Source organism: Rutilus rutilus, assembly GCF_951802725.1.
Source record: "Rutilus rutilus genome assembly, chromosome: 8".
Taxonomy (NCBI): domain Eukaryota; kingdom Metazoa; phylum Chordata; class Actinopteri; order Cypriniformes; family Leuciscidae; genus Rutilus; species Rutilus rutilus.
This window is the reverse complement of record NC_140222.1, coordinates 31,939,502-31,967,192: the sequence shown is the minus strand read 5'-3', so window position 1 is coordinate 31,967,192 and position 27,691 is coordinate 31,939,502. Positions and strand designations below refer to the sequence as shown.

Sequence of the window (27,691 nt, the reverse complement as noted above, 5' to 3'; positions counted from 1 at the left end):
GGTACGTACGGGTTGCTGTCCTGCGTGGACTCACAACCAGCCATTTGCTCATTCAGGAGAGAGAGGACTCCCTCAAGCACAACAGAATCAAGGATAACATCAGGAGTTTGGCACAATTTCTTCATTCACTGCAGAAGAAGTCAATCGCAACTCCAACCATCAACTCTTCCCAGGGCCGGCTGGCCACAATCTGCACTCCAGCCATGTGAACAGAGTCAAACAAACCATGCAAGTTCATCAGTATTTTTTCATTCAACGCAGAAGAAATCGATTGAGACTCATGGAACCATCAAAATCCTTCTTCAGGAACTTCAAGAAATGTTTTCACTGCAAAGGCCACGCAAGTATACATTTAATGAGGTGCTCTGAAAATAATAAGCTGATGGTTCTTTTCATAGTTCATAGTTCCATTTCCTGCTTCTGGTTTCATTCTGTCACTTACCATTTTACCCAAGTATGTGATTGTATGTATGTGTGTTTAGATTAGTTATGTTTGCGATTTAGTTAATAAAACTTGTGCACAATAAGTATTTGGTTCTGATTCTCTGCTTGCAACAAAGTTTATTTTATGATTTAGATTTTGACTACAGGCTCTTAGTAGTACTGTAGAGTAAGAAAGACATTTCCATGCCCCGGAAATGAACATTTCTTAGAATTTATAAACAATTAACACAGAGTGTTCATGGGACGAACAGGTTGATTGATTGTAATATTAATTTTGAGCTAATTTGCCACACCATTAATGTTTTGCTGCGGTTACGGCCAATAATTGGAATAAATTAATTAATCAATGAATACATAAAGGACAGAAACAAATAATAATAAATATTTTTAATATACTGCAATGGAAGCTATGTCATAGGGATCCAGACTTTAAAGCTCTTAAATTCTCCTCTGTTGCCTAGATGAAAAGTTTCCATAGTTCTTGGGCAGAATCCAGAGTTTAACTGTAACAACAACAACTAAGATAATAATAATAATATTACTAAGTATAAACTATGGAAGCCTCTTTGTAATGAAAGTTCAGGCCCTCTGGCTTCAGCCACACCTAGCCCTTATGTTAATCCAGCCCTGATGTCCTGAGAGTATTACAGTTTGGAGAAGGCAAAATCTAATATGTATATATATATAAACTTGTCTGATTTTATTCTCTGCTGACCTTTGATATCTTGTGCTGCTAAAATATAAGACATTCTTATCAATGTTTAGCTTTTTATATTTACTGTAGTCCAGAGACAAACATCATCATGTGACTTTCTGTTTTTCTCAATGTTAATTCATGCTGTTGGTTACTGAATGCATCATAAATGTATCTTTGTATAATTTCCCATAATCCTGAGCCTATTTCAAAAAAGGGGATCTGATAATTGAAATTATTCTATATAAATGTGTGTGTTTCATTAAACCTGATTAAACATTGATTCACAGTTAATTCAGGAAATATTATCAAATAATATTTGCCTTTAATTTATACTGTTCTGAAATATTTATAAACATATTTTTGTCTATTTAGATTTGTGTTTAATGTTTCTAAAAAAATAGGTAATGACAGACCTCAAGGTTTAATTAATTTAAACTTATTAATAAGATCATGTAACAAAATGGCTAATATTGACCTCCTGAACTGAGATTGACTAATCATTTTCAGAAGCATAAGCATCTCCTTTCTTTTTTTTATTTGTGTTAGTAAGAAAAAGGAAGGAAATAAGATCATCAGCTTTTAAAATAGACAGTGGGAACTACAACTAACATCAGAGAACAACAGCAACACGTAATGTAGGTAAATCTGTCATTTTAAGCATGACTTTCTGAAGTGTGTTTACTGTATTCATGATTCTGACTGTAAAGTCAAACTCAATCAAACTCAGTGAGTGTTTGATTTTTTCTCAGGACGAGCAGCTCTGTGTGTTTCATTGAACATCTGAATGTACAGAAAGTGAAGAACATGAACTCCAGACTCTTACCTCTGATCCTGCTGCTGCTGCACAATACAGGTTTGAGAATTATTGTCTTATTTTCCTCTCTCATGTTTTAATTTAAATGTGGCTCTAATTATCTTTCACATGTTCCAAAAGTGATTGTTTTGATTTTAACTTAATGTCCAGTAGGTCTGAATGTTGGTATAGTTTAACTTTCCTCACTGTTCTCCAATGTCAGTGTATTTAAAAAAATATACTTTTTTGACAATATTTAAATTTGAACTAAATTGATCATCATGGTTGGGTGTGTGTGAGCAGCAGATTCTGGATTGTAACAACTGAGGATCTCTCCTCTGTCTGTATGTAAACTTCATCTCAGTAATGAAATGTTTTCTTGTTCAGGCTTCGTAACATTGGACCGCATCTCTGTGTCCTGTAGCAAAGAGAATATTTGTGCAGTGAAGGGGTTTCAGGAGACACTGAGGTGCTTTTACTACAACACCAACATCACAACTGTGTTCTGGTTCAGCCGGAAACAAAGTTCATACTGGAGAAAGAGTGATGAACCTGAAGATTTGACTTTAGACTCGGACTACTCAGGACGGGTGAAGCAGGAGTTCATAAATGACTATTCAACACTCACAATATCAGACCTGAGAGAGAGAGACTCTGGAGAATATCAGCTCATGTTCATCATGAAGGATGGAGTAAAACGTCTCAGCTCAGCCGCCGTCAATCTAACAGTCACAGGTTAAACTGAGTCTAGATTCTGGTCACTTCATCTGTTTTCATTTGTCATGTAATTAAGTTTTTCTTAATTTACACTGTAATTCAGACCTGCAGGTGAGAATGAATCCTGCAACTACAGACCCGAGAGATCAGACAGTAAAACTGACCTGTGATTCTTCCTGCACCTCTGGAGTTCGGTATTATTACTGGATGAAGGATGGACAGTATTTCACATATACAGAGTCTCGTGACATGAATGTGTCACCCAGCACAAATGCTAGCAGATATTCCTGTTTTATTGATAGTAACCGTAAACATCGCTCCTCTTCTGTGTGTAAGTGTCAAATAATACACACAATGATGGTACTGTTTATTCATCCATGTGTATATTTAAACATGTTTTAAAGGAAGTGTGAGTTTCACATGTTAATCTGTGACTCTTCCAGGTATTTCTAAGAGTGGCTGCTGGGATGTGTCTTACTCCTCTAGAAGAGTCTGTGCTTTGATGGGCTCAACAGTAGATATTTACAGCACATACTCACATCCCTCTGGTTATACTGTAAATAAAACATTCTGGCATTACGGTCAGCCTGGTGACTTCAAGGATCTGCGTGAGGAGCATCAGTTCGCTGGTCGTGTGGAGTATGAGGGAAACACACTGAGAATCAAAGAGCTCAAGATGAACGACTCTGGAGAATATAAATTCAGGATCATCACCGACAGGACAGAAGGAACACTCTCTGGATCACCTGGAGTCATTCTTACTGTTACAGGTAACTGATCATGAAGGATTTAATAACATTAATGCCACTAATTGTGGCAAGCCTTTCACAAGCCAAAACTATTGTAAAAAAAAATATATATATATATACTTGAGTTTTTGTTGTTGTAATGATAGGCCCTAACATTTCATCTTACTTCAACTCTGTTTTTCAGATACGCAGGTGATAAGCAGCCCAAACATGATATCAGAGGGACAAGAAGTGATATTAAGCTGTTCAACTAAATGCACTCTGAACAACAATCATACTTACATCTGGTACAAGAACGGACGGCAGGTAACGGATGGATTCACTAAAGCCAACAAGCTGTACCTGGACTCAGTCAGCAATGAAGAGCTTCAAGAGTATTCCTGTGCTGTAGAAGGTGACACATCTCTCATGATACATGTGCTTTAGTCTGAAATGATTGTTTCTCTGATAGTCATGATTCACTTCTTTGTGTTTAGAAGTGGACAGCCATTATACAGTCATTCTGCTGGTGTTTTTACCTCAGTTTCTCATAATAGCGGCTCTGTGGATGTGGTGAGTAAAACATCCAGTGAAATTCACAATTGAATGATGAACAGTGGATCCAATTAGATTAATTCAGATTATAAGATTGTGAATTATGATTCAACAGCTTTTTCATCAGAATGCATCTAATCTCAAAACCAAATGGAAGACAAAAGTGAAGGTGAGAAATGATGTATATAGAGAATCTGCTATAAGACATGCAATGATAAACATTGTAAATGTATTTAATGTTTTTCTATTTGTCTGTCTCAGAATCTGATGCTCCACATCTGTTCATCTGCTGTCTGTCCATCAGAGCTGGTGGAGTGATGATGTCATTGTGTTCTTCCTTTGTGAGATCATCACCTAGCAACAGTCAGAACTATCAACAGTGACACAGTGATGTCATATACAGTAACCTATCAATGACTGCCCAGTTTTCATAATCAAACAAAACGATAGTACAGGTTTAAGTTTTTTTTTCCTCCTTATGCTTAATTTAAGAAACTTTTTATTCTTTAAATATCCTTTAAGGATACACTTTAATAAACAGGAAGGGTGGCTGTTTATTCTATATACCATTGGCTCTACGCACCTGTAGTACAAGGACTTGCAGTACAATAACTTTTTTTCTGTTTGGAGCGCTACATATTTTTTCTAGTTTTACAGGATACACTTTAATGAAATGTTCTGTTTTTCTTTAACTTATGAATCTTTATGTTTTAGTGCACACTTTCATATTTTATATTTCAATGGATGAACTGTAACCACAGTAATGATGCACAACAAAATCAATAAAACAATGAAATAAGTGGACCGATTGTTTATTAACCAGGATTTGTATTGTACTTAATTCTACTTTTTAATATCTGTGGTAAGCTGGCTGTGACGTGGGGTGTCAATATTTGTTTTCAGGATTTTGCTTTAGAGAAACATTTACTCAAATCAAAAACATTGCAACATCTTTGGTCTACACAACAAACACTATCTGGACTAGTGAAGTAATAGTAGGTGTAAGCTTCATTTTTGGGGGAAAACGCTACATTCTGTTATACAACATAATCTCTTTGTAGCCTGGCATTACCTGAGCAAAATACAAAATCAAAGTAACAAAAATCTATGTTTCTTAGAATTCAGTTCTTATAAGACAATTTTTTAAATACTGGTCATAAGACGGCCCTTTAAGGCTTAAGATTGATATTAAGTGATCACTTTTAAAGGGTTGAATTGACTCAAAAATTGTTCCAAACCCGTAAGACTTTAGTTCATCTTTGGAACACAAATGAAGATCTTTCTGAGGAAATCTGAGAGATTTTTGTCCATTCAAAAAGTTCATAAAGAGATCATAAACTAACCCATTTGAATAGAGCGGTTTAGTTCAAATTTTCTGAAGAGACACGATCGCTAGATATGATGAACAGACTTAATTTAGGCTTTTATTCATATAAACATTCATCAACGCACACAAGTGGTAGTTGCCTAGGCTGTCAATGGAGGGACAGAAATATCTCAGATTTCATTAAAAATAACTTAATTTGTGTTCTGAAGATGTACAAAAGCCTTACGGGTTTGGAACGACGTGAGGGTGAGTCAATTACACAATTAAAATTTTTGTGTAAACTGTCCCTTTAATTACTTAAGTGCGCAAGACACATTTGAGGTTTGAGATTAGGTCTGGTATTTGTTAACTGATTTACAGTGCATATATGCATCAAATTTTGGACAGTCATATCAACTAGTTTTCCCATTCTATTAGACTGGCAATCTTCAATCATGCACCTGAATGGCAAAACATGTATGTAAAGGTACATAAACTGCCTATCTATCTGGTTGTATTGTGTAATAATTTACACTATAATTATTATTTTTTATTTCTGAAAAAATTATTTTTGAAAATATATTAACTGCCCAGTACGGATATTATAATGAAGAAAATGCCTAAAATTCTTGAAAAGATAATATAGAACATACTAATAAACATACTAATACTATAATCAAAACTGCTGGGTCGTTAGCTGTGTCAAATCAACCAGATTTCAGAAACTTCCCTGGCTAATTTTTTCTGAAGACATAAATAGTGATGAAAGCCAAACTATACTATGTCCTAGATGAATATTTTCAGAGTTATCAACTATTTTTTGGAAGGGGGTCAAAATGAAAGATTTCACCTGAGATTTGGAGCTAAATTACATAATGAGGAGGACAATGACTTATAAAAATTGCAGCATGATTTTTGTATTTTTACAAATCTATGCAATTCTTTCAATAGAGGGAAACGAGGCATCTATTTTTAATTTCAACATTATATACGTCTTTTCCGATATTCCTCTTTAAAAGAAAAAAGTATCAGCAGTAGGCTATAAGTGGCCCACATTTGGTTTTTGACCTCTGATAAAGTCTACAATTTAGCAATTTACTCATGGAGCCACATTGAGATCCCTGTCACACCACACTGAAGCACAGGCAACAGGACGACAGTTCACAGGACTTTCAAGATTTTATTACAATTAGAGCTGTCAAAATTAATACGTTCATTTTGCGTTTTTTTGTTCTGCAGTTTAACTCGTTGCAGCATCCGTTGTTTTTCTGTCATCCTTTGACAATATCACACATTCATTCATTCATTCATTCATTCATTCATTCATTCATTCAAGTGCTATTAAACCACTAGCGTGATAAGACGCAAAAAATAACTCAAACCTGTACTGGAGCGCGCTTTGAGTTCTCTTTCAGACTAAACATAGACTAAACTGACCATAACACACACAATTATGTTAAAAATCCCGTTTTGTTGAGTATCCTCAGTAGGATGCTTGTCAGATCTGCGTCATGTGCGTCAGGTCTTAAAGTGACAGCAGCCTAATAAACCTGCTGCTGTTTGTGTCATTTATGTTAAACTGTGCAGTGTTTGATTATTCCATTTCTGTATATTTACCTGTTAGACATACCTGAAAATCTGAATGCACCATTTACAAGGTTACATGGGTCCAAAACAGTGCAAAACATTTTGACCTTTTTTTTGGGTGCATTTTAGCTACTGTTACAGGGTTGTGTGGTGGTGACAAACGAACGACGAAGATGAAGAGTAACAGCGGTAGAAATCCAACACACAATGATTATGACGAGTGGATAGTGCCACGGATAACTTAACGAAGTCGACAGTCGTGTACTTTTACGTGACAGAAGGGGTACGCCGCACCACAGACGCGTGACACCAACGTGTGACTCCAACGTCGCACCACAGCACGCCGCACCACAGACGCGTGACACCAACGTGTGACTCCAACGTCGCACCACAGCACGTCACACCACAGACGCGTGACACCAACGTGTGACTCCAACGTCCCATCGCAATAAAATAATAGCAATTTTTCCCCCTAGCTTTTCTTATCTTTCCTTTGTTATCTTTCTAATCAATCATTCTTTTCTTGTATTCTGATGACATTAAAAATATCATTGATACAAATTTTGTATTGTATACAAAGTTGTGTATGTCATTAATGTCATCTCTGAATGGTTTACGAACATAGTATTTTTTTTTTTTTAAATAATTCACTCACTTTCTACTGGATATGAGGACTATGCAAATTATACACCATCAAAGTCACAACTTTTTGCACAATTATTAACAACAACTTTAAAGTTGAACAGATAAATTCATTAATTGTAATCTATAAACATAATATTCTGGAATGTGTCATTCTGAGTTTTTACTTTTGAAGCTGGTAATAATTTTAATTTACACAGTTGACCATAATGGGCGAATACACAATATGAAACTATTCACGATATTGTTTACAGGAGAAGGTGACAGAAAGTATTTTAATAGCCTATTATTTTCAAGAAATCAACAATGAAAAAATATAAGACAGGGAAATTTAGTCACAAAATGCAAAACAATGTAGGTTCATGTTCAAATGTTCAAAACTAGGGCTGTCAGTGTCGACTATTTTATTTATATATTTTTTGGTCATAAAGATAGAGTGAACAATAGCCTTTAGTAGCCTATGACTTAAATACATATTACAAATTAGGCAATATAATTGGTTCAAATAAAGTAGGGTATTAAAAGTAATTAATTATTTTATTTTATTTAACAACACTATTAAAATACATGAAGAAATATATAAACAATGAACATATGTATATTATGTACAAATGCCAACAGAGGGCGCAAGAGGGCTGACGATAATTGTTACACTTTACATCAAGAGCAGTACTACGGTGACGCATAGCTGCTGCCACATACATATTATTTTTCCCCCTCAATTATGTTGCAATAATGAGATCTTATGTCGTTTTAACGTCATCTTTTCTCGTAATAACGTGATCTTATGTCGTTAAAAACGACATCTTTTTTTGCCTTTATATGGACATAATATACAAAATATGCCTTTATCCACATAAAATTGACAGCCTATAGCGCCTTTATCACACTTCTACGTTCAAAAAGCTTAAGCAAATAGTAGCAGCCCCCAATCAGGCAAAATGAATCAATGAGGCCCTTTTTTAAAATATATTTTATATAGGCCTATAAGTTTTTTTTTTTATATAATATATTATATATAGCCTAAGATTTATTTTTGTTAATAGGCTATATCTTCATTACCTAGAGATATAATTAAACAAAAAGTAGTCAAAACACATCTAACAGAACATAGCCTAAGTTGTTTATTTTTTACAACATTGTGTTCTTATTTTGTTTAATTAACGAAATGTCAATCTTCATCTTTATAACAGAAGATACAATACAAAAATCTTCAAGATACAGCCATATAGGCTACAATCTTCACATGTATAACGGATTGTCACCTTATTACAGTCCTTTGTGTGGTGGAATAAGCAATGCGATATAGAAATATATGGTTACCGGTAGTATAATTTAAACTTTATTTTATTATTTTATTTATTCATTAACTAATTATGCTAACTCAACTAATTTAATGTAAAGAGCTGGATACTAATTATTCCTAATTAAATAATGTCAAATATTAAATGTAGGCTATTGATTGGAGTTGCCATAGACTAAAGGATTTTTCTAGACTAGTAGTAATTTATTTAAGCAATTAGGACTAATCGCACGTTTATATTCAATCCTGGGTGTATATATGGCTATTCCGCGCTCAAGCGCATAAAACTTGCCGCAAAGCACCGGCAAAAGTAGGCTAATGATATAATAAATGTGTCTGAAAAAAATAATGAAGCATTTTAATTGTTTATTAATGAACTAGTCTTTTCTAAATCAGTGTAGGCTGCCTGCTGCAAACATATCTACATCTCCGCTGTAATTTAGCCTCTAGAGATGCGCCTTTCATACGGACAGGATCACATAATCAGATGGTAGGCTATACCGTAGGCTATTTTGCTTTCGATTGGATTTTTTTTTTTCGTTGGTGGATAACATTTTTTTTTCTTACTTTATATAGGCTAGATAGTTATATTTCTCATGTCTGTGAGGCTTGTCTATACACTGTTTTTCGGTTCATTTTTGAGATGCGCTCCAATTCACAGAGATCATGAAAGCGCGCCCTGTTCGTTTTCTTTTATTTTACAAAAGCACAACGTTTTCTTGTTGTTGAGAGTTTACACAAATAAAAGTAGTTGCGACTGATGTATTATTATTTTCTGTATGACCAGAAATAATGGAGTATTTAAGTTGTTTCCACTGTTGATAGGAAAATGCGAGTGATGGCACCGGCGCGTCCATGTCATGCAGTGCGCGCTCCACACTCCGCACAAACACTCGGATATGCGCTTAATAATAGCGAACATTTATCCAGGTTAACGTTAGAGCGAGCGGCCATGCCAGACTGATAAGTCCTCTTCATGTTTAACAAATCAAATTCTGTTGCATTTTATTGCGCCAGTTTGAAAAGGACGACTGAAACACTCAGCCTATAGGCTACAGACGCCCAACGCTGGTGTTTTTCTTTAAACAAATTCGTTTAGTCTTTAAAATAAATATTGTTTGTGGGCTAATTAATGCCACAATAATTTGTTTATTTTATTGGCTACTTTTATTTTTCATTTTTGTTTTGCATTGAATACCATTTAAAGGATTTGCTGTGCACCGCAATGCCATCCTCCCATAGAAAGCCACGTTAAGAGCCATCTTTATTTTCTTTATAATAAGGGTTTCTATCGGAAAACGCTTAACGTATAATTAAATGCATTGCGTTCATATTCTGGGCTCATCTGCTTTTCTGTAGGATAGTATGGTTTATTAATAAGGTGTGTACAGCATTTGATCTTTATCACTGAAGTAGCCTATTAAGCCACATTAAGCTTTTTCTTTATTATAAGGGTTTTCTATGGGAGGAAAATGCTTAGCATAATATGCAATTAAACACAATGTTCGTATTCTGGGCTCATCTGCTATTAATAAGGTGTGTACAGAATTTGATCATTTAACATGAATGTCCGTTGGGGGCTGTTATTTCTTCAGCTTTTTGAACGTATGATAAAGACATGATTGGCTATCAATTTTATGTGGATAAAGGCATATTTTGTAGCCTACATGACTACACACGTCCTTATAAGGCCAAGAAAATATGTCGTTTTAATGAAATAAGATCTCGTTATTACGAGAAAAATATGTCGTTAAAACGACATAAGATCTCGTTATTACGACATAATTGAGTGGAAAAAAATTATATGTATGTGGCAGCAATGCGTCACCGTAGTTTTTCATAAACTTCGATTTATGAATAAAGAATTTTCCAAGCAAAATTATTAAGTTGACTATATATTGTACAGATAAATTTGAGTCAGAAAATTAAAAGAAGATATCAAAATTAGATAAATGTAGGCTATGTTTGAGCCAAGTTGTCCATTAATGCATCATTGTTGTAGGCTATATCATTCCACAGAGAAGAGCTATGTGAGCAATTATAGAATAAATGGTCTAACGTTTCCGTTTCCATAAAGCAAAAGCTGCATTTTTCGTCGACGGTATAAATTTAGAGATAATCTTGTTACAGGGGTAATAATGGTAAATAATTTTAAATGATATTTCTTTTACTTTGTTTGTAATTAAATATGTATGTGGGTTACTCCATGCTCTATTCCAATTAATATTTTCATACAAGGGGGACCATTTGTATCTGGAGGCAGGGATAGATTTTGCAAATAAAAGATTTTTTATTACTTTGTTGTTAACTTTTCTGTCTAGAAAAGATAGACCATTTATTGAAACACTGCTGTAGAAAGACCAACAATGACAAATTTAAAATTAAGATAGGCTTTAATATTAAACAAAAATTCACTTTAAAGAAAAGCTTCCTACAAAACAAAACAAAAATCATGTCTCCCGATAGGCCTATAGCCTATTGCAAATCCAATCTTACTCATGCTATTCACTTTTCGTTATCAACATGGGAAAAATAACATTATATTGGGACGACGTGTGTATCAGGCGTCTTATTAGGCGACGTACTGAGGGACGACGTGTGTATCAGGCGTCTTATTAGGCGACGTACTGAGGGACGACGTGTGTATCAGGCGTCTTATTAGGCGACGTGCCTGGTTCAGACGTTATGATTTTTTTATACATTTCTCACGTACGCCGTCGCCACGTCGCCGTAAGGTATACGTTACTACTGTGACGCCGCCGTGACGTCGCCGCCGGTCTGTCGTCTGACGTCTCTATCAATCCCATTCAAAAATAGACACGGACTGACGGCGACGGAAGGGTAGACTGCTCCTTCGCCTTCTTCAGGGTAGACTTAGAAAAGGCATGATCTACCCGCCATACAATGATGACATTAACGTGATCCTAACATGCATCAACATAACCATTAACAAGACCCGACCACAAACACAAAGTGAACTGAACTTACAGTAAATAATAATGAGACACCTGAACACAATGACACAGACCTGAACTGAGTAATGAATCAAATTAACAACCATGACGACAAACTATCTAAGGTGAAAACACAAACAGAGTCCATGTGGTGAAAACTTAGAATAAACATAACCAGATATGTTATGTACAAGTGCTTAGTAAAAAGATGCCATTAATCAAATATTTAAAATATACAGTCTTTATGTTGTTTATGAAATTCAATGTGTAAGTATTGCAATATAAAAAAAAAAATATTAAAAACTTTAATGTTAATTACAGAAAAGCTTGCAATGAATTAGTTCATATTTTTAGTCGATTGACGGCACTATTGCAATATCTTTAATAATTCTTGAGTTACAGGATGCAAACTTTGGGGAAAAAATGTAAAGTGCTTTTTCCCATTTTTGAACTATCACCATTGGCGTATAGCTTATAATGCAACAAGGCTTGCTAAAGTCAACAGATTTTAATAAAAGATCTACATATGTCTAAATATCAGAAACTTTGATCTGTTTATGACAAAGGAAGATTATTTTAGGTTGTAAAATGTCATGTGGTGCGACTCCTCCAAAACTGTGTGTTTATGAATTAATAGTTTCATCACATGACGTGAATTAACTTGTATTGAGAATGGTGTAAAGGTTTTCAAATCCATATGAAATCAACAAACTTTTTTTTTTTATAAATTTGAAACTTGTTTTGTCAAGTTGTCATTTGGGAAATGTAAAGCCTAAAAGTGAACTTGAAGCTATAAAACATGAAGATGCTGATGTACTGGAGAGTTAACTGCCCAACAACAAGTGGGTAAAGAGGTTTTTTTCTGCTTCAGAAAAAGGAAGGAAATATTATCAGCTGTTTGCCTGGTCAACTTCAGACGTTGACAGCACTTTTGCAACGGCACAAAACTTCTTCATAGCTGGAGAAATCTGCAACATGTAAGTATGTGAATCAGTCATTTAAATTTGTTTTAAGAAAATTGTCTTAACCATGTTAAACAAATACAATTCATGTAGGAGCTATTGAGATAAATGATTTGAAATTATTGTGTGCCTCTCTCTCCACATTTTTTATTTAATTTTTTTCATTCTGGACAAACAAGTGAATTATTTTCAAAGTTTAAGCATGGACTTCAGACTCATATCATCCTACTTATACACATCTCGGGTAAGATTATTGTGTTAATGGTTAGTATATCAATGTCTTATCAAAATTAAAATATCAATATACTTTAGACATGAAGGAGAGTTGCCTCACTGCTGTCATGTGGTTTGTCAGATGAGGATCTTTCCTTCATCAATGCAAACTTTTTGGTCTAAGTGTTCCCTTTTTCATCAGGTTCTCTAACACTGGACTGCCTCTTGATGACCCGTGAAGATGTTTGTGCTCTGAGCGAAAGCCCTGTGCAGCTGAGATGTTCTCATTCCAACACCAACATCACAACTGTGTTCTGGTTCAGCCGGAAACAGAGTTCAAACTGGAGAAAGAATGATGAACCTGAAGATTTGACTTTAGACTCGGACTACTCAGGACGGGTGAAGCAGGAGTTCTCATACCGCAGTTCAACACTCACAATATCAGACCTGAGAGAGAGAGACTCTGGAGAATATCAGCTCATGTTCATCATGAAGGATGGAGTTAAACGTCTCAGCTCAGCCGCCGTCAATCTAACAGTCACAGGTGAAACTGAGTCTAGATTCTGGTCACTTCATCTGTTTTCATTTGTCATGTGATGAAGTTTTTCTTAATTTACACTGTAATTCAGACCTGCAGGTGAGAATGAATCCTGCAATTACAGACTCGAGAGATCAGAGAGTAAAACTGACCTGTGATTCTTCCTGCACCTCTGGAGTTTGGTATTATTACTGGATGAAGGATGGACAGTATTTCACATATAGAGAGTCTCGCGACATGAATGTGTCACTCAGCACAAATGCTAGCAAATATTCCTGTTTTATTGATCATAACCGTAAACATCGCTCCTCTTCTGTGTGTGAGTGTCAAATAATACACAAAATGATGGTACTGTTTGTTCATCCATGTGTATATTTAAACATGTTTTAAAGTAAGTGTGAGTTTCACATGTTAATCTGTGACTCTTCCAGGTATTTCTAAGAGTGTCTGCTGGAATGTGTCTTACTCCTCTAGAAGAGTCTGTGCTTTGATGGGCTCAACAGTAGATATTTCCAGCACATACTCACATCCCTCTGGTTATACTGTAAGTAAAACATTCTGGCATTACGTTCAGCCTGGTGACTTCAAGGATCTGCGTGAGGAGCATCAGTTCGCTGGTCGTGTGGAGTATGAGGGAAACACACTGAGAATCAAAGAGCTCAAGATGAACGACTCTGGAGAATATAAATTCAGGATCATCACTGACAGGATAGAAGGAAAATACTCTGGATCACCTGGAGTCATTCTTACTGTTACAGGTAACTGATCATGAAGGATTTGATAACATTTTAATGAGAAGATTCACAGAAAATGTATTGCCATCAAGAATACTATATTCCATTTTATAAAGTTTTCCATATCAGTCAAAATCAGTGTTAAGCCCAACTTGAAATACTTCAACTCTGTTTTTCAGATACGCAGGTGATAAGCAGCCCAAACATGATATCAGAGGGACAAGAAGTGATATTAAGCTGTTCAACTAAATGCACTCTGAACAACAAACATACTTACATCTGGTACAAGAACGGACGGCAGGTAACGGATGGATTCACTAAAGCCAACAAGCTGTACCTGGACTCAGTCAGCAATGAAGAGCTTCAAGAGTATTCCTGTGCTGTAGAAGGTGACACATCTCTCATGATACATGTGCTTTAGTCTGAAATGATTGTTTCTCTGATAGTCATGATACACTTCTTTGTGTTTAGAAGTGGACAGCCATTATACAGTCATTCTGCTGGTGTTTTTACCTCAGTTTCTCATAATAGCGGCTCTGTGGATGTGGTGAGTAAAACATCCAGTGAAATTCATAATTGCATGATGAACAGTGAATACAATTAAATGAATTCAGATTATAAGATTGTGAATTATGATTCAACAGGTTTTTCATCAGAATGCATCTAATCTCAAAATCAAATGGAAGACAAAAGTGAAGGTGAGAAATGATGTATATAGAGAATCTGCTATAAGACATGCAATGATAAACACAGTAAATGTATTTAATGTCTTTCTATTTGTCTGTCTCAGAATCTGATGCTCCACATCTGTTCATCTGCTGTCTGTCCATCAGAGCTGGTGGAGTGATGATGTCATTGTGTTCTTCCTTTGTGAGATCATCACCTAGCAACAGTCAGAACTATCAACAGTGATACAATGATGTCATATACAGTAACCTATCAATGACTGAGCAGTCTTCATAATCAAATAAAGCTAAAATGATATGAAACTTTTAGCTTTTTTTTTTCTCCCTCCTTATGCTTAATGTAAGAAGTGCCTTCAATAAACAAAATTATTTTATTCTATAACGACCATATACAGTGTTGGGGAAAATTAAAAGTACTGCATTACAATATTGAATTACTTCCTGAAAAAGTAACTATTTGCATTACTGTAAAGTAGTCAGCTGAAGGCAAGTTTGTAGAGAACCCAAGTGCAGTTAATAAAATAAAATAAATGAAAACAGAAATGTGATGTTTAACCAAAGTCATTTTGGCCTATTGGTATGTGAATTGGATCATCAAAGGTCAGCAGTAAAGACACTGGTTAATAAATTGAGATTAATTGCACAAAGTATATTTGTGTAATTTACAGTAACTTATTTAATTATTTCAGTTTTGCATAATAAAAGTTTTCATTTCAGAGTTTTTATTCATTTTGAGGAATACTGAATCTGTTTTGTGTAAGTGAGATAGTCTGGTAATCTTACTCCTGATTTCTCTCAACATGGGGACAGGAAAGGTGTCAGTCAATAAATGATAAACAAAGTAACTTGCGTTACTTATTTGAAAAAGTAACTCGGATATTTGTTGTAAATTTAAATGTAATGTGTTTCTTTAGGTTCTTTTGACTATAATCTGATTACATAACTTGCATGCATTACCCCTAACACTGATCGTATATTGATCTGTCCTATATGGGGCATACCCTTTGTGCTGTTTATCTTTATCTTATGATTATTTTATTATTATGCTATAGTGTGCACTTTTATATTTTATATTTCAATAGAAAAAATGGAACCACAGTAATGACGCCTGTCATTGTGGAAAACAATTTCTTCACTGCCTCCATTATCTGTGCTTAACTGTGAAGACAGTGCCACCTTCTGGTCAGGAGTATTTAAATGTTCTTCTGAAATGTTTAAATGTTCAAAATGCTTAAGTACTTCCTAAAATCCTGTGCATTCAGTAGAGTTCAGTAGAGTACTTCAGTAAAGTGTCTTCTGGTGCAGTTGAAGGAACTTTTTTCCCATTTCTCTTAACTTGATTCCATGTTTTCATAGTTCATGAGAGACAAATGAACACCCAAACTTCCTAGTCCATTCTGTGCTTTATTTTGGCTAAAGACGACAACTGACTTGTCATTAGCAAAAATTATTTTAGAAAAGAGGAAGGAAATAGCAGTGTCAAAGTGAATTTTAAAGAGATAGTAGAAACGACACCCTATGGCAGGGGTTCTCAGGGTTCACTTTCCTGCATAGTTTAGCTCCAACCCTTATCAAACACACTTGAACAATAATAAATCTTCAGGATTGCTAGAAATGTATGAACACACCATGTCATAATTACTGTAATAATGAGATTCCAACTTGTGAAAAACATCCACGTCCTCGTAGAACGCGTAGTTGCAACTTGCAAACTCTATTCTAGCAGCGCTCTTGTACCACCTGACCACTGCAGATTCATTTAGACATTGACCTCTTAGAATGATGTTTAAAACCTGATGGTTTTTGGTAATGTTATGGTTATCGTTCTTGCTGTGAAAGGGATTTTAGTGTGGAAAACAGCAAAATCAATAAACATATTAATGAGCAGGAAAAAACTGTGTCCTCTTTTGTGTTCTAATAGTCCAAGATCAAGCAATGCAAAGCAAACTCCTGTTTAAACAGCTTGCTAGACTTCATTGCTTCAGTGATTTGTGTTTGTGTATTAGCCGGGGAAATAAAGGCATCATCAGTAGCATGTCCTGAGAGTATCCTAGCAGTTTAGAGACGGCAAAATCTTTTAAATATCCTATATATATTGAAGGGGAAAAAGTACAATTTACTCCATTTTTCTTTTGCACGTTTTTGCACTCAGATTTTAAAGTAAATTTCACATGTATGGAATTTAAAATTATGTAAAAATTAACAAAGAGATCAAGTAAATAACCTTGGCCAGAAAGAGCTTGTTGAGTAATTTCTACTAATTTGAAGTTTACTTTGCAATACAGTGTTTTAAGGACATTTTACTCGCTTTTTGTTTGAAATGTTACTCAAAGAATGTAGCACTGAATTAAACCATGCTTTTAAAGTAACATTTAGTTAACAACAAAGTAGTTTTTTATTTATTTATTTACTTGGTTAGACAACATATCTACACAATATAGATAATGAGGTACCAAACCAAACACAGACCTCAATACTTAGTACAAAATAATGGTAACAATCAATGGATCATTTTTGATTATGATTGAAACAAACAATTCCAACTGAAGGGGGTGGATTAGAATAGCCTGGCTCCGCCCTCCTGCGTACTTCAGCTCAATTTTATTTCCCTTCAGTACTACGTCTGGGATTGTGGTGTATTCTTTGGTTTTCTCCGATAATTTTTTTGGCGGTCCAATCAGCGAACAGAGGTTGAGGTCGTGCTCTAGTTTGAGTTGTAGGGTTACGTCACGACCAAAGGTTGGCGATTGGTTATGGCAGATCCAGAGTGACTCTGGGCAGATCCAATAGTTTTAAACTTCAACAGAGTACCCACCTTCAAGGAAGTTAACGCTTGTCAATGGAGAGAGGCCAGACTCTCTGTACTAATGAAATGTACGAGAGTCTGGTAGAACCAGGCTAGGATTGGAATCCACTGCTGCTTCAATGTATATGTAATGAGTGATTATAATCAAGGTATTAATCAATATTTTTCCTTCTAAATATCAAATGAGTTGAATGACTTCTCTGGAGATTTTACTTTGTTATAGAAGTTACCAGTATGATTTCTGAAATGTTCTTTTCATGTATTCCTTAATGTCAGTATTTGATATCTGAATGCAGTAACAGTGCTTGCCTACTTATCCCGGCTTCCAGAAATGAAATAGGGACTGGTTTTGTGTTTGAGAAAGGTCTTCAACGTGTTCAAACAAATAGGGGTCATTGAAGACTATAGTTTAAGGGACCATTTCTCAGTTAAATCCAATATTTTCCATTTAGACTAAAGTGTCCTATCCTTGAGAGAAAGAACTTGTTGTCCTGATGTTTTGAGACGAGCCTCCTGTTTATAGTTAGAGCCTGGCCAAATCCAACCTTGGAAAAGCTGTGTGTCGGTGTGTGTGTTAGTCTTCTTGGTTACAGGTTAAGGAACCACTGGCATTATTGGAGATTGACTGAGTTGTTGTTCGGGACATGCTGGCACCCAGCAACCCAAATCTGCGACCTGGAAGTTCTGACTCCGGGTCTTCTTTCAAACATCTGGTCCTTGGGTCCTAAACTGTTAACCCCTAACCAACCCCCTTTCCTGCAGTATTTACATCACCACACAATCATTCTTATCAGTGTGTATGTACTGTATAAACTCTCACTGGCCACTTTATTAGGGACACCTTGGCAGGTTGGACCCACTTTTGCCTTCAGAACTACCTTAAAACTGTAATAATGTAGATTCAACAAGGTGCTGGAAATATTCCTCAGAGATTTTGGCCCATATTGATATTAGTTATGTGGTGTATATAAGGGTTTATCAGTGCATGTGTTCATTGTCTGATAAAGAGCCACTGGGCTCAAAACGTCGCCTGTGGTGAGAACATGAAATAAATATTTTTCTATTTTTGAAGCTGTTGTGTGCCACCTTTTCCTTCCTTTTTTTTTCCATATTGACATGATAGCATCACGCAGTTGCTGCAGATTTGTCGGCTGCACATCCATGATGCGAATCTCCTGTTCCTTCACATCCCAAAGGTGCTCTATTGGACTGAGATCTGGAGAGACTGTGGAGGTCATTTGAGTTTAGTGAACTCATTGTCATGGTCAAAAACAATACTCAGGTAGACTGTGGCGTTTAAACAATGCTCAATTGGTACTGAGAGGCTCAAAGTGTGCCAAGAAAATATCCCTCAGACCATTAAACCAGAAGCAGCCTGAACCCTTGATAAAAGGCAGGATGGATCCATGCTTTCATGTTGTTTGTCAAATGCCATCTAGACGTCACTGCAGAAATTGAGACTCATCAAACCAGACAACTTTTTTCCAATCTTCTATTGTCCAACTTTGGTTATTTAAGTTACTGTTGCCTTTTCATCAGCTGGAACCAGTCTGGCCATTCTCCTCTGACCTCTGGTATCAACAAGGCCTTTTCGTTTGATCACAGAACTGGATATTTTCTCTTTTTCAGACCATTCTCTGTAAACCCTAAAGATAGTTGTGCATGAAAATCCCAGTAGATCAGCAGTTTCTGAAATACGCAGACCAACCAACAACAGTGCCACATTCAAAGTCACTAAAATCATCTTTCTTTCCAATTCTGATGCCGTTTCAACTTTAGCAGATCGTCTTGATCAGCCTAAATGACTAAATCTATTGAGTTGTTGTAATGTGATTGGCTGAATAGATATTTGCATTAAAACACATGCGTACCTAATTGTCCAGTTTTCTACTAAGCTAACTGCTATAGCTCAATAAACTCCCCACTGGAAGGGTTTCAGGACAAGTACGGCGGATACAACTCGAGTCACTTTATGAGCTTTTATCGCGCACACAAACACAATAATCATCCACAAACTAGGTAGCCTGAATGCTACCGCTATGCTAGCCTGTCAGCTGGATGATATTAGTGACGTTACATAGCATGTTAGTTAGCTAGTTAGGTTAGGTTGTAAACCTGCAATGAAAACACAAACACAAAACACCAGAATTAACTAATGAAATTACACAATCATGTCCCATACACAAAATATATATATTATAATATAAAGAAAATATATTTTTGGTATATATGCAAATATTTGAAATTGGCCCAATAAATATATTTAAGTTAAATATGTGTAAATATATTTTTATTTTAACTTTTGCAAATTGTTTCATTTGAAATATATTTTGAAATTTAAAAAGTTAACATTTTCACAAACAAACAACACATTTTCAATTTATTTTTTAGATAGACCACTTCAGCCGTGGATGTTGGCATGGGAGAGCAGTGCTTTACCACTTCCCCCTCCCACATTTTTCCTACTGGTCAGGGAGCGAACTGGCAACCCTTCGGTTACAAGCCCAAAGCCCGAAGCCCTAACCAGTAGGCCACGGCTGCCCCTTTACTGACTTTATTGGCCTAAAATGACAATTTTATGTAGGAAACAACACACAGAATGCAGAGTTTTTTTCCCCTATTTTTACAGAATTGAATACAGTTATTTAATAGTGTGTGTATGCAGTGTTAGACACTGAGTTCTATCTATTGTTTAAGTGCACTTCACTTTTGGAGTGTCACTGTTATACTTGCATCATAAATATTGTGCATATTTTCAATATTTAAATGACTTCAGGAAAGATGTCAATAAAACAACAATAAATCTAATAAATGCACTTAGTGTAAGGCACGTGACACCTAATATGGCCTAATAGTCCTAGGAAAGCAACTATCTGTCATTTTACATTGCAGTCATTTAAATGTAAGTACAGTATTTATTATAGCTGTGTGTCATAATACAGTAGTGAAATATGGTAGCCTACTGTTGTGTATAGGGGAAAAGGTAGAGGAATTACTATGATCAAAATACATTTTCGACCCTTCTTTAGCAAGCTAAACATTTTATGACTATATATTTTGTCATATATTTTACATTACATGTTATAAATGTAAATATATTTCACACTTAACATCATATATTTTTGTTATATTTCAGAATATATTTCAAAATGATAAATATAAGTGGACAACGTCAATGTATTTGGAATATATGCCACATATATTTTTGACACTTTAAAATATATTTCAAATTTTTTTTTTCTGTATGGGGTGATATTAATTCTTGATCTGAATTACTAACAATGCTCGTTTATAGTCACTCACCGGCAAGGCGTACCAGTCCTGACCATCGATTGAATGAAACTGAAACCTAGAGGCGAGACGCCTGCGCACTGTGACTAATTAAGCATACACAGACACACAGTCTGGAGACCAGTTATGATAATAAAATAAACCTGTAACTTAGTAAGATTATAACATAATATGAAATATAACATAAATATGCCTGTATTTGGAATAGAGTTAGGGTTAGGGTTAGGGTTACTTAGTTCTTGAGTTTGAACTTGAGTTTTTGTGTTTATCGACCTTTAGCTTTTTATATTTACTGTAGAAAAAAAAAAAAAAAAAAAAAAAACATAATACAATAACATTCTGTCTTCTAAGATTCATGCTGTTGGTTATTGAAGGCAGCAAATGTATCCTTCTCCGTGTATGATTTCCCATAATCCTGTGGCTATAAAAAATAAAAATAAACAAAAGGCCATCTGATGATGAAATTGAAATGAATATATAAATGTGTGTTTCCTTAAACTTATAATTCACAATGTTATTTCAGAAAAAATGTATCAAGTAATATTTACCTTTAATTTATGCAAATCTGCAATATTTAATATTGAAACTTTTCTATTTAGATTTTTATTTAATATTACTTAAAAATAGAAAATAACCAAACTCAAGGTTTAATTCATTATTAACAGATCATTATTAACTGATTATTAACAGATCATGTAACATAAAGGCTAAAACTGACTTCCTGAGTTGAGTTTGATAGTGAACATTTTCTGAAGCGTAAGCATCTCCTTTTTTATTTTTTTTTATTTGTGTGTCAGTAAGAAAAGGGAAGGAAATAAGATCAGCAGAGTCTGCACAGCTTCTAAAACAGACAGTAGAAACTACAACTAACATCAGAGAACAACAGCAACATTTAATGTAGGTAAATCTAATCTTTTGTTGCATTTAAACATTACATTAAAATGTAATTTTAAGCATGACTTTCTGAAGTGTGTTACTGTATTCATGATTCTGACTGTAAAGTCAAACTCAATCAAACTCAATGAGTGTGTCGTTTGATTTTTCTCAGGACGAGCAGCTCTGTGTGTTTCATTGAACATCTGAATGTACAGAAAGTGAAGAACATGAACTCCAGACTCTTACCTCTGATCCTGCTGCTGCTGCACAATACAGGTTTGAGAATTATTGTGTCTTATTTTCCTCTCTCATGTTTTAATTTAAATGTGGCTCTAATTATCTTTCACATGTTCCAAAAGTGATTGTTTTGCTCACTGTTCTCCAATGTCAGTGTATTTAAAAAAATAAAAACTTTTTTGACAATATTTAAATTTGAACTAAATTGATCATCATGGTTGGGTGTGTGTGAGCAGCAGAGTCTGGACTGGATCTCTCCTCTGTCTGTATGTAAACTTCATCTCAGTAATGAAATGTTTTCTTGTTCAGGCTTCGTAACATTGGACCGCATCTCTGTGTACTGTAGTAAAGAGAATATTTGTGCAGTGAAGGGGTTTCAGGAGACACTGAGGTGCTCTTACTACAACACCAACATCAAAACTGTTTTCTGGTTCAGCCGGAAACAGAATACAAACTGGAGAAAGAGTGATGAACCTGAAGATTTGACTTTAGACTCGAACTACTCAGGACGGGTGAAGCAGGAGTTCATAAACGACTATTTAACACTCACAATATCAGACCTGAGAGAGAGAGACTCTGGAGAATATCAGCTCATGTTCATCATGAAGGATGGAGTTAAACGTCTCAGCTCAGCCGCCGTCAATCTAACAGTCACAGGTGAAACTGAGTCTAGATTCTGGTCACTTCATCTGTTTTCATTTGTCATGACTTGTGTTGAAGTTTTTCTTAATTTACACTGTAATTCAGAGCTGCAGGTGAGAATGAATCCTGCAACTACAGACCCGAGAGATCAGAGAGTAAAACTGACCTGTGATTCTTCCTGCACCTCTGGAGATCGGTATTATTACTGGATGAAGGATGGACAGTATTTCACATATAGAGGGTCTCGCGACATGCTTGTGTCACCCAGCACAGATGCTGGCAGATATTCCTGTTCTTTTGATAGTAACCTTAAACATCGCTCCTCTTCTGTGTGTGAGTGTCAAATAATGCACAAAATGATGGTACTGTTTGTTCATCCATGTGTATATTTAAACATGTTTTAAAGTAAGTGTGAGTTTCACATGTTAATCTGTGACTCTTCCAGGTATTTCTAAGAGTGTCTGCTGGGATGTGTCTTACTCCTCTAGAAGAGTCTGTGCTTTGATGGGCTCAACAGTAGATATTTCCAGCACATACTCACATCCCTCTGGTTATACTGTAAATAAAACATTCTGGCATTACGGTCAGCCTGGTGACTTCAAGGATCTGCGTGAGGAGCATCAGTTCGCTGGTCGTGTGGAGTATGAGGGAAACACACTGAGAATCAAAGAGCTCAAGATGAATGACTCTGGAGAATATAAATTCAGGATCATCACTGACAGGACAGAAGGAAAATACTCTGGATCACCTGGAGTCATTCTTACTGTTACAGGTTTGATAACATTTTAGAAGATTCACAGACAATTTACTGCCATCAAGAATACTACTCCATTTTATAGAGGTTTTGTTTTCCATGTCAGTCAAAATCAATGTTAAGCCCAACTTGAAATACTTCAACTCTGTTTTTCAGATAAGCAGGTGATAAGCAGCCCAAACATGATATCAGAGGGACAAGAAGTGATATTAAGCTGTTCAACTAAATGCACTCTGAACAACAAACATACTTACATCTGGTACAAGAACGGACGGCAGGTAACGGATGGATTCACTAAAGCCAACAAGCTGTACCTGGACTCAGTCAGCAATGAAGAGCGTCAAGAGTATTCCTGTGCTGTAAAAGGTGACACATCTCTCATGATACATGTGCTTTAGTCTGAAATGATTGCAGCAGTCTGAGTGTTTCTGATATGATTAATTTCTACTCACAGACCAAGGGGAGAGCACAGCACTACGAAACACTGCAGTCGTACTGTGTGTGTTTTTGACTCTTGCGTTATTAGGAGTCCTGTGGTATAGGTCAGTAAATGTTGTTTTAAGTTCTAGGATTTTGAAAAACATAAAACATAAAATTATGTAAATAGATAAAGATTCTGCACTATTTTGTCACAAATGAAATTAAATCTGTTTAAAATGTTGACTCAAATTGTAAAATAATTTCATGCAATTTGATAATAAATAAATATAATTGGTAACACTTTCTATAAAGTATTTATAATGCATTACTGTATAAGGGTATTCCTAACGGTTAATAATACATGCATTATAACAACCTTATAATATGTTGTATCATCTAATAAATAATCATAACAACAGGTAAAATACATTATAATACTTACCTATTTGTGGTTATAACTTTTAAGAGTACAATTATAACCCCAGATAAAGCCTGCATTTATATTGCATCATAAGTGTATTCTTAATGCATTATAATACACACATAATGCCTGAAAAAAAACCTTATAGTGTGTGGTGTGTCATTTCATAAATAATCGTAACAACAGTAATAATACTTACCTATTTGTGGTTATAACTATCGAGTATGATAATTTATAACACACAATGAATATAATTTTGTCCACTTAAGTTATAATGGATTTTTACTTTCATAAGTCTCATATCTTGACATTGTTTATCTGCACAGCATCACACTTCATTTTATGAGTGCTCTTTTACTGCTTAAAGTAAAGTGACAAAAAAATGTTTGTTTTTTTCTTTTAAACATCTAAAAAGCTATTATGACCACTATAATGTGGTCATAATATTTCTAAGTGGTCTTTGTCTGCTTTAAGTAAAGTAACAAAAGTTAAGTCTTCTTTTAAACAGCCATAAGATATCATTAAGTGGTTATAAGACATTTCCCTTGAAGTAAAAAAAAAGTTGTGAGGAAATGTAAATCATGTTTTATTCAAAAAAAAAAAAATGTAAAATTACGAGGCTTTGCCAAATCTAATACATATGAAGTAATATAGGGAAAAAGCATGTAGATTTAATTGGTAGTTTAATATTTATATATGCAAAAAGAAACTCGAAATCAGAAGGTCATTCCCTTTTGAACAAACATTTTCAATTGATATTTAGGAGTGTTAGGGCCCTATCTTGCACCCAGTGCAATTGACTTTGTACACCGACGCATGTATCATTCCTCTTTTGCACCCGACGCAGAGCGGACTTTTCCCTCGGCAGACGCACGTCGGTAAATTAGGGAATGAACTTGTGCTCCCGGGGGCGGTTCAGTGAAAAGAGGAGGCGTGTTCCGGCGCAAACTTTCCCTGGTGCTATTTTGCAGTTCCAGAAAACAATTCCGCTACAGACCAGGAAAAACATTTTTCAGTGGCGCGTTCAGATGCTATTTTAAGGGCGCATGCTTGGCCATAATGTAGCGTGTGCACAACGCGCATACACTTTGCTTCTCTTATCTACACACAGACGCAACAGTTTCCAAACCATACATAATTACAAGGAAAAATATTCCACATGAGGGAAATGATTGTGGTGTCCATGAAGATGTGAAAAAATGACATAGATAAATCTAGCTTACACATTTACCCAAATTATTATACGCCTGTTTAACCGAAGCTAATTTGGGTGGGTTTCTCCCATCCCCATACAATGCCACTTCTCTGTCTTTTACGGCCCTGACGAGAACGTCGGTCTCCTCGGCTGTGAACCGCTCCTGGCGTGCGCCTGGCAAATCCACCGTTATAATAGCAATCCGCCATGTAACAAGCGTGCCTGCTCTTAAAGGGAATGTGAGATGATGCTCTGATTGGTTTAGTTCACGTTACGCCTAATGAGTAATATAGCTACTTCAGACCAACCCATTTTAGATGTGCGTCGGGCGCAAGAGTCATTTATCCCGCCGGTACGATAGCAACAGCACCCGAGATCCACCCACAAAGTTACTTGCGTTTCGCGTTTGATACTTGCGTTTCAGATCGTTAAAATAGGGCCCTTAAAGTGTATGCAGCTAACTGTTTTATTTATTTATTTATTTTGTGTCCAGCTTATTGGTTATTTTTGTTCTTGTCTTGAAGGTGCAAAAAAGTGCACAAAAATATGTTATTTTACAGTCTGGTTAACCACATTCATGTAAGTTCTGTTTTCTAATGTCAGGCGGCCAAGAATGTGTTAGGGGTGGTTCCTATTCAGTGGTTCACTGGTTCTTTGTTCATATTTGTGTGTTTCCAATGAGGTTAATGTTCATTTCATTTTGACCTAGTTTAAAGGGATAGTTCACCCAAAAATGAACATTCTGTCATTATTTACTCACCCTCATGTTGTTCCAAACCATGTTGATGTTTCTTTCTTCTGTTACACAAAAGAAGACATTAAAGAAAGTTGGTAATCAAACAGCCATAGTAGGAAAAATACTGTGGAAGTCAATGGGTGGGGGTGAATAATTGTTTAAATCATTTTTATTTTTTGGGTGAACTGTCCCTTTAAGCTCACTGGAAACTGGAAGCAACTACAAAAATGTTCAAAACAAATGTCTTATAACCACTTCACGATATCTCATGGCTGTTTAAAAGAAGACTTAACTTTTATTACTTCACTTAAAGCAGACAAAGACAACTTATACATTTTGTGAAATGTAACAAAATGACCACAATATAAAGCGTTTTAGGTGTTTAAAAGAAGACTTTGTTTTTGTCACTTTACTTTATTAAGCAGTAAAAGACCACTCATAAGATGAAGTGTGATAATGTGCAGATCTAAGTAAACATTTAAAAAAAAAAAATATTAAATGTGGACCCCACTGTGTACTATATAAATGGTTGTGTTTCTTTAAGGAGGAGAAGGTGTGCCTTGTCTAAAACCCACAGGGTTGAAAAGGAGGAGGTGCTGGTGAGAAAGTCTGACACTAAATTTAGTTTTACACACATTTATTTAAAAAGTTAACTTTTCTTACTTATTTATTATTGTGTTTCCCCCACCAGTATGACTCAGTGCACGATAACACTGCATCCTCCAACCTCACGCAGAAACCAGATGCCGACAATCAAGACATTCAATATTCCAGCATTAGTTTTAAAACAAAAGATGCATCTTCAGTCCCTACAGCCTTATGTGACACAGACACCACAGAAACAGAGGCTGTCCACTATTCCACTGTCATGTTCAAATAACACACTGTTACCCTCTAGTGAGCTGTTCATATCATTGCATTTGGGATATATAAATTGCATAGTTCATTGTTGTCTTAACCCCAGCAAATTTCCTACACTTTGTATTGTATAACTCCGCACTCTCTCATAATCGATAAAATAAATACAGCTTAAATCAATATTTCATGTCAATTTATTTTTTGGTAAGTTGTAATAGACAGGATAATGTACATTCAGCTGCTCATCACCTTCAGGACGATATGCACCTCTGCTTCATGTAAGATTTTTTTTTTTTGCAATAGTTTGACTGTACATGAGAGATATTATGCAGTAGTAGTAAATAAAATAAGAACTAAATATAATTGTTTTCAGTAATAACAAATATAGCATGTGTATATATATATATATATATATATATATATATATATATATATATATATATATATATATATATATATAAAGTATTACAGGATTAAGTACTAAAGTCCAGGTTACATTGGATTGCCAAATTAGACCAATCAGCTGGCATGAGAAGAAACGCAACCGGTTGGTTTTGCTAAACAACTGGTTAATCATACATTTTGAGATCAGTATT

General features: G+C 35.3%; 3 protein-coding genes across 3 annotated transcripts; all 3 read left to right on the top strand.

Annotated features, from left to right (window-relative positions):
• The first annotated feature begins 1,714 nt into the window (after nt 1-1,714).
• Nucleotides 1,715-4,733, top strand: LOC311295636 (uncharacterized protein). The gene is made up of 9 exons (XM_084417103.1): nt 1,715-1,776; nt 1,891-1,994; nt 2,322-2,669; nt 2,755-2,982; nt 3,095-3,421; nt 3,585-3,794; nt 3,877-3,952; nt 4,050-4,103; nt 4,196-4,733. Coding segments are annotated over exons 1-8 (1,347 nt in total). The 5' UTR covers nt 1,715-1,774; the 3' UTR covers nt 4,102-4,103; nt 4,196-4,733.
• Nucleotides 4,734-12,639: 7,906 nt separating this feature from the next.
• On the top strand, nt 12,640-15,159 carry LOC311296219 (uncharacterized protein). The gene is made up of 9 exons (XM_084417897.1): nt 12,640-12,703; nt 12,868-12,932; nt 13,104-13,445; nt 13,531-13,758; nt 13,871-14,197; nt 14,353-14,562; nt 14,645-14,720; nt 14,818-14,871; nt 14,964-15,159. Exons 3-8 carry the CDS (start codon nt 13,130-13,132, stop codon nt 14,867-14,869), a joined length of 1,209 nt encoding a protein of 402 aa, XP_084274023.1. The 5' UTR covers nt 12,640-12,703; nt 12,868-12,932; nt 13,104-13,129; the 3' UTR covers nt 14,870-14,871; nt 14,964-15,159.
• A 6,598-nt stretch (nt 15,160-21,757) lies between these two features.
• LOC311296218 (uncharacterized protein) lies at nt 21,758-27,273 on the top strand. The gene is made up of 9 exons (XM_084417896.1): nt 21,758-21,853; nt 22,005-22,108; nt 22,379-22,726; nt 22,817-23,044; nt 23,157-23,483; nt 23,622-23,831; nt 23,920-24,007; nt 26,782-26,836; nt 26,929-27,273. Coding segments are annotated over exons 1-9 (1,551 nt in total). The 5' UTR covers nt 21,758-21,851; the 3' UTR covers nt 27,118-27,273.
• The last annotated feature ends 418 nt before the right edge of the window (nt 27,274-27,691 follow it).